Raw genomic sequence first — 8,017 nt, 5'->3', positions numbered from 1 at the left:
TTTATCATTGGTAGACTCAACGTTTTAACTTAATGACATCATTTTGTCTATTAAAAAAAAAAAGGAAGATAGTTTAGAAATTGGCTTCCATGATTTCTTGTCTCTTCGTGTCAAGTTTCGTTTATTTGCTTTGCTTCTGATACTAGGTTAGATCATCTTATGGTCTGTCATTTATGAGTGTGTATTTGACTTCTTAAGTAACGAATTTGAATATTTCTGTTAAGTTTCTTCAGGAAATCTGGCCAGGATCACTCGTACTTTTTGCCATTTTGACTTTAAGACGGAATTTAGGCCCATTCTATATTTGAGACCTCCGTCAGCCTTTTTATCAAATAAGTAACAGAAATGGATATAAAAATATAACTATGCTCCTCTAATAAAAAAGTTGACTGTTTATTCTTTTAAATTTATAAAATTGAAAAATGGGGTCTTTAAGTCAAAATGGTAAAAAATATAGGGGTTCCTAACCTGATTTCCCATTTTCATCATCGATGCTGCTTGATCTTTAAACTGCTTTCATTTATTGCAGATAACCATAATACATTGACAGTTGCTAGCTTATGGGCTCCTGTGGTGGCTGTAAGTTTGAATTCCTATTTTTCATATATTCTGCAATCCTACAATAATCATTTCAATTAAATTTTTGGTTCTTTTGACTTAAGCAATCTAATATCTGGGCTGCATGTTTTGAGATTGTGTTCTTTTTCCACCTTTTTCTTTGTGCGATTCAATTTATTTTTGTGAAACAATTTAGTTCCAGAAGTCTTCCACCTGAAAAACACCTTCTGGTGACCGGGGTGGCATAGATACTTCGAGAAAGAGGCCATGCCCATATTTGACACTCACGGTCTACTTGAATTTTTATTTGGACTGTATACTCCCAGATACATATTCGATACATCTGAAAATATTCACAATTCTTTTTGTTAAGGAGCTCCATTGAATATTAAATTGAAAAGGGTGGGATCAGGCTTGCTCTTACTTTATAATTCCTTGGTGATGAGTTAGTCAATTAGACACAAGAAAATCAGTGAATTGATTTTGACTCAGGAGTATGATGAGGTTTTTAGTTTGAATAGTAGTTGCTTTGTTTCTTTTCTTTTCTTTTTTTGGATAAACCAGCTAGAAACAGAAGGGAACAACATGCCCTAAATGTCAACATTGATATCCATCCTTTGATTGCAGGATAGATCCAAACCAATGGCTTTTATACTAGTAATTGTGGACCATAGGCTCCCAAAGCATCTGCTGTCCAGCTTCTCTGAATATGATCCAACTTTTCACATTTTCAAACAATGATACAAATTTCTTCTACTTTTCACAAGCATCCAAATATGCATGGGGATTTGAACCTTAATAGTATCAATTATAGCTCTAGAATCACCTTCCTTGTAAATCTTCTTTAGGCCTTTTTACCTGGAATTGGTCCCATTTTTGAGATCTTTGCTACCAAGTGGTTTGTTGGAGAAGAGTTCAGTTCATTTGAACTTTAAGGGCCTAATTGTAATTGTAAAATATTTGAATTTCATTTTATGTTATTTCATTTCATATCTTCTTAAGAGTTCGGTTCTTTTTTTTTTGGTTTTAGTATAGATCTCCAACATTTCTTTGGAAAATGATAAGCTGGTAACCTAATGTGGGATGTGCAAGATAAGTAACAAATAACTACATTAGAAAAATAGAGAACTCACAAAAAGATTATGTACTGAATTGAGGATGCAGACATAATGATGTGTCGCCCTCTCTAGTATCTTATATAAAATATCTCTGATTCAGAGTTCTGGTTTTCGGAAACTAATTTGTTGTGCTCTATCTCAACTTTGATTTCTTTCGCTGAGTGGTTTTTTTTTTAAGTCTCTCTCTCTCTCTCTCATTTATTTTTGTCCTATCCTTTTTAATTTTCCTGGTACAGATCTATCTTTTAGATATCCATGTGTTTTACACTATAATATCTGCTGTTTGGGGCTTCTTGCTTGGGGCAAGAGATCGTCTTGGGGAGGTATGTTACATTTTATTAGATCTCATTAGATTTCTTTTTTCTTAATGTGTTATACTTTCCTTTCATGTGTAAATATTATCTTTCTCCTATCAATCTATACTCATTTATGAGGGAGTTCTCCCATTTAGTGCTTTTCTTGAGGTAAAGCTTATCATACTTTTGTGGCCGAGCCATTCCTTAGGGTTGGGGGGGTGGTTCGGGCATCCCCGAAAACCTTTGAGTAGGGGTGGCTCGAACAACTTCCAAACACTTGAGGATGGCCGAACCTCCCCCTTTGGCCATCCCTGAAAACCCTTGAGTTGGGTTGGGACTTGGCTCGAACCATTCCCTCTGGTCTAAGAGGGTGGTGTGGCCATCCCCAAGACACCTGAAACTTTCATCGCCCTTGTTTATATGCTTTAAAGCTTCACTTAACTCTTCTAAACTTTCATTAGTTTTGCAATCATCCCCTCAAAATTCAAAAACTCTAAATTTAGTGTATCAAAGTTTAAAAAATTTGCAATCCCATCCCTCCCATTGGGGTTTGCGGTTGGACCAGATGGTTAATGGAGGGGTTTCTCTTCTTTTTTTTTTTTTGATAGGTAATATCAATATATTAAAAGCGCAAGGGGCGCAACCCATGTACACAAAAAGTATACAAAAGAGCCCACAAATACAAGCTTTAAACTGAAAATGGCGCACATAATTCTAGGAATTCCGCAAGCGTTGAAACTTGCAAAGAATGCCACAATACTCTCCATGAGAAAAGCGTTTTGAGCACCCTTTTCTTAAACTCTATAAGTCCAATTTCACGGTCCTCAAAATTCCATGCATTTCTTTCTCTCCGTAAGCACCACATTACACACAAGAGCCATTCTCTAGATTTGTAGAACTGAACACTTACCCCTTTGCCCTCTCCAACTTCCCAAGCATTCCTTCATCCTACCCGGCATCACCCACGTAACATCAAACAGTTGAAGAACCATGTTCCATACCTCTAAAGCAACTTCACAATGCAATAATAAATGATCAATAAATTCACCACTCTGCCACTATAATGTTCTTCTTACGTAAATTGTCCAACGGTAATATTTTTCCCATCACCGCCGTCCATACGAAAAAAGCCACTCTCGGAGGATCTTTACTCTTCCAAATAATGGTAGTTTGAGGGTGTATGTACAAAAAGAATGTAGTTTGAGGGAGGTTAGTATTTTTTATCAAAGAAATTGAAAAAAAAAAGAAGAAGAAGAAGGTTTTGTACAGTTCCTATATTACAAAGTTCCTTCATCCACCGCCAATGTTAACTCTGTGTCTACCCCACTTCTGAAAAAAAAAAAAAAAATCTGTCTTTTACCATGAGTTGCACCCCAATTGAGTAGTGCTTTAAATGTCATTTTTTTTTTTCTCATGATCTTCAGATTAGGTCGTTGGAAGCCCTTCACACTCTTTTTGAGCAGTTTCCTGGAGCTTTTGTGGACACTCTTCATGTTCCCCTTCCTAACAGGTTGAGTTTTAACCCATTATTTGTTCTTTTGCCCTCAATAATCATTGATATTATGATTCAGTTGTTTGTGGACAAATATGTGTTCCTATGTTTATGTTGCTTTGTTTTGTTTTGCATCTGAATGCAATATGTCTTTTGCAGGACTCGTCGTTCTTCTTACAGTCAGGTGAGTCATCCATCAAAGACAAAAAGAGAAAAGCTTCTTTCATTGAAATCTTTATGGTGAAAGCTGCATAAATATATTTTATAGAGTAGTCATCTTTTCTTTGTTCAGACTGCAAAAGAATAATTAGACTTATCAGGAAGGCCATTTTTCATAAGTTAATTGTCAAAAAATAATTACAATCTATGTAATATTTGTCAAGGGTTCAGGGTTTCAAGTAATTTGTGGCTTCAAATTGATTTTCTGTATTTTATTTTTTGGTTGCCGAAAAGTATGCAAAATTGTTTTTACGTTTCTATATTGTCATTTTTTTTTTCTTATGATGTTGATGAAAGTATTATGCTGTTTGTCTTTGGAAGTCTGATTCCTTTATGTGGAACTCCAGGTTGAGGTCTAGAATCTGTCCTCCAAGTGACTGAAATTTTTTCTGAAAGCATAGTCTACATGACTTATTTCTTTAGATCACATTCCAGAATATAATTTCTTGTAAAGTAATAATAATGTTTTGTCTCTGAAGGATGTGGAGAAGAACAAGGTTGATGCTGCTCGATTTGCTCCATTTTGGAATGAGATCATAAAGAATTTAAGGGAAGAAGATTATATTACTAACTTGTGAGTAATCAAATAGTCTTTTTTTTTTTTTTTTTTGTGAGCAAAAAAAATAAAAAATTGTATTTGTTTTCACTTTGATAGTTTTTATTTCTATTGGCTTTTATTTACATAACTGTGAGATTTGCTCTACTTGCTATGTTTTGATGCCATCTTTTTTGGGGTGGCAGGGAAATGGAGTTGCTTCTCATGCCAAAGTATTTTGGAAATCTCCCCTTGGTTCAGTGGCCCCTTTTTCTCCTTGCTAGCAAGGTCGTTCAGTTGCTTTATATTTTTAATTTTTTTTTTTTTTTAGTTTGTGATTCTTTTTCCAAATGTGCATCTTCAACTATAATTTGAGTTTAATTCATCATAATTTTGTAGATATTTCTGGCTAAAGATATTGCCGTAGAGAGTACTCAGAGTAGAGATTCACATGATGAGCTCTGGGAAAGGATCTCAAGGGATGACTATATGAAGTATGCTGTCCAGGAGTGCTACCATGTGATTAAGCTTATCCTGATCAAAATATTGGATGATGAAGGAAGAATGTGGTTAGTTTTTATGAAAATTTCTTTTGCCTCCAATCTGAATATTTACTTTGTAATTTATGTGATGAAAGTACATATGAATCAAGAGGTTTATACTGTAGGGTCGAAAGGATATATGAAGATATTAATGTGAGTATCGAGAGGAAAAGTATTCATGTCGACTTTGATCTCAGTAAGCTGCCGCTTGTGATTTCAAGAGTCACTGCATTAATGGGACTTCTGGTTCGTATTAGTAAATCTTATCTTTACTTTTGCTTTAATTGATAAAAAGTATCATTCTTTCTTCTTGTTCTTTAGTATCTGATATATGGATACATACAATGTTTCATTGACTGTCGAATTGGTGAACACTACAACTAGAATGTTAGCTTCATTATTATTGCCTTCTAAGTAATAGCAGTTCTGTTTAACGCGTGAATGAGGAGGGTGAAGATGGGATTTTTGGGATTCTTCTATGTCGAAGCAAAATCATTTGAGCTCTGATACGAAGAGGGGAAAGGAGGTCTTCGTTTTGCTGGAAGGAGCAGAGGAACCTATTGTTCGGTTATTTTGGGCAAACTGAGCGTGAAGTGGCAGCGATCAATGCTGGAGTTGATAAGGGGAGAGAATTTGAGTGATTTTTATAGGTCGTTCAGGTCTAGTGATGTAACATATATTGCCCATATGCTTGCGAATAGGCATGGGAGGTTTTTGGAGTTATCAGAGTATGGCGTAGGAGGGTGGTGAAGTTTCATTGTTATACTGAAGGGACGTGAAGGAAGAGGATGGGGTGCCTGTGTTGAACAGATGAGGAAGGTGGTGAATTTTCTTGAGCCTCATAGTAAGCTTGGGAGCAGAGAAGAAAAAACTCAGGGTGGTTTTCGATAGTTGTTGCAGTTGGTGGAGAATGGGCAATGGTTGTATGCGGAGATGGTTGTAGGGAAGGGTCATGATAAAATATAAGACATAAAATATAAGACGTAGGCAGGGATAAATTGGGTAATTTGGCAATTCAAAAATTTCAATTAATGGACGGTTATGGTAAGAAGTATTTGCAGACGTTACCTGAAGATGGCAAAGATGGTTTGTACCATTGATAGTTGAGGAGGTGTTTCATGATTTAAGCACTATCAACGATGCCTAAATAAGTTGGAAGCAGAGGCCTGTATTCATCTGGGCACGGGAAGGGTGTAACAATGTTTAAGTATTTTAGAAGAGTTTGTAGGGTTTAGAGGTCATGGATATTTTAGTCATTGTAGTATTTTTTGTATAATTATTATGTGAGGCTACATGAGAAGTATCTAGTTTCCACTTTTTTTCTAAACTTTTCATGCAAATTACGACATGGTATCAGAGCAGGTTTAAGGTTTAAGATCCTTGTCTAATCTCCTGAGTTGTCTTGGTTTTCCTCTCTTTTTGTTGTGGAACTTCATGTCTGGTTGGGTCTCCCTTTGGTGGCAGCACGGCTCGTGTGGGCTTAGAGTCCACATAGGCAATGCCTTGATGAAGCTCTAAAAGAACTATAGTTGTGACCAAGAAAATCTCCGGTGTGGAAAACAAAATTGATTTGGTTTGTTCTTTGGAGGTGTACTTTGGTTTTATGTTTTTTTTTTTGGTGGTGTCACTCGGTAGTTTTCTGGTCGGTGGCATTCGTTGTGGTGAGCAGTGGACCCCTAAGCCTAGCAAGAAACGAAACTTAGGTGGGATGATTGGGTCTGGCATAGGTGCGGTCCACCCGCACAAACCCATCTCCCGGAGGGTTCAAAAGCACTCGGATCCGGTTTTCGCTTTGGGTTTTGAAGTTGGTCGTGAGTTTTTTTATCCAGCTGGTGGGTATGTGTAGGCTTCGCTGGATATCGACGTTCCTATTTTGGCAAAGCAAGGTGTTCAGACCTCCTTGGCGTTGAAGGGCTCAGATTTGGAGATTGTGGATTTGGTTGTGGGGTCGTGTTCTGCGTAGCGTTCTGTGGTGAAGCCCGCATGCAAGTTAGGTATGGATGCGGATCCTGCATCTCCCAAGCTGAGTTTTGATCCACAAGTCACCAACACTTGTTGCTCCATGTAGCTGAATCGAGCGATAAACCACCTGAACCGATTAAGAAACCACTTGAATAGGCCGAAAAACAACTGAATAGGCTAAAAAAGCCATCTGAACTAGTCAAGGAGCAAGAACCATCTAAAATTGTACTGGACTAAATTGAACCTACATGAACCATGCTAGAACCTCACAGAACCAGTTGGAACATGCTATGACCCAAAAGAAAACCACAACCGATCAAATTATGCTTTGTACTGGAGAGAAAACCACTAAACTGGTCAACAAATATACTGAACTGGAAAAAAACCTACTGAATCAGTTTTGAAAGATGCTGGATTGGTCTCAAAACATTCTTAACCAGCAAAGAAGATATAGAACCGGATGAAAAGGTGAGTAACCGGCCAAAAGCCATTACGAGTTGTGTTTATACGAGTTCAGCTCTTTTAATAAATGAGTCTAAATTTTTGGTCAAGTTCTTTTCGTTTAATAAATGAATCGATCCCGAGCCGAGCCTTAATCTTTTCGCGAGTGGCTTTGTTCATTTATAGCCCTAGTTAGAATTTGTCTAGTGGAGTCTTTTTTCTGCTACTCTCTTGGGATGATTTGGTTGAAATGATTTTGGGGTTCTGATGGGAGAGTTAAAATGTTCTTTAAGATCCTGTGCAGAATCAAGCTCACTCTTTTTGGATGTGAGGTAGTTGTTATGTTTCAGGGGTTGGAGGGGCCGATCAATATAATCATTTGAGTGTAGTAATTTCTCTAATAAAATTCTTTTTCTGCGGGTATTGATATTAATTTCTCTAATAAAATTCTTCATTTTTTTTTTCCAACATATTACTGGGGAATAGCTTCGATACTACTTATTCAATCTTGTTTTTTACACTGTACAGAAAGAGGTGGAAACTCCAGAGTATGAAAACGGTGCTGTTAAAGCTGTTCAAGATCTCTACGATGTTGTGAGACATGATGTTCTTTCTACTAACATGAGGTCTGTTTATGCGAGTATTTAGTGTATGCTCCTGCATCAGATAGATTTATTTTCCTTTTTCCTTGAATGTATAATTTTGATGCTGTGTTGAATGCATATTTTAGGGATTCCTACGAAACCTGGAATGCATTGTCAAAAGCAAGGATTGAGGGTCGTCTTTTTGCAAAGCTGAAATGGCCCAAAGATGCTGAGCTGGTATGTTTGGGAGGACTTGTTTTCAATTATCTT

The 8,017-nt window shown here is 36.9% G+C and overlaps 1 protein-coding gene across 1 annotated transcript in view; it reads left to right on the top strand.

The window, feature by feature from the left end:
- Positions 1-426: 426 nt before the first annotated feature.
- The window catches only part of LOC132163717 (callose synthase 9-like), a 28,697-nt gene continuing 21,106 nt past the window's right edge, over positions 427-8,017 (top strand). The window contains exons 1-10 of the mRNA XM_059574088.1: positions 427-579; positions 1,913-1,999; positions 3,397-3,482; positions 3,624-3,648; positions 4,163-4,257; positions 4,425-4,506; positions 4,618-4,787; positions 4,886-5,006; positions 7,692-7,789; positions 7,894-7,984. Of these exons, the coding sequence (XP_059430071.1) occupies positions 442-579; positions 1,913-1,999; positions 3,397-3,482; positions 3,624-3,648; positions 4,163-4,257; positions 4,425-4,506; positions 4,618-4,787; positions 4,886-5,006; positions 7,692-7,789; positions 7,894-7,984 (993 nt within the window). The 5' untranslated portion in view covers positions 427-441. The remainder of the gene's footprint in view (positions 580-1,912; positions 2,000-3,396; positions 3,483-3,623; positions 3,649-4,162; positions 4,258-4,424; positions 4,507-4,617; positions 4,788-4,885; positions 5,007-7,691; positions 7,790-7,893; positions 7,985-8,017) is intronic.

Source organism: Corylus avellana, chromosome ca10 (assembly GCF_901000735.1).
Source record: "Corylus avellana chromosome ca10, CavTom2PMs-1.0".
In the NCBI taxonomy this organism is placed as follows: Eukaryota; Viridiplantae; Streptophyta; class Magnoliopsida; order Fagales; family Betulaceae; genus Corylus; species Corylus avellana.
This window is presented reverse-complemented; position numbering and strand designations above follow the sequence as displayed.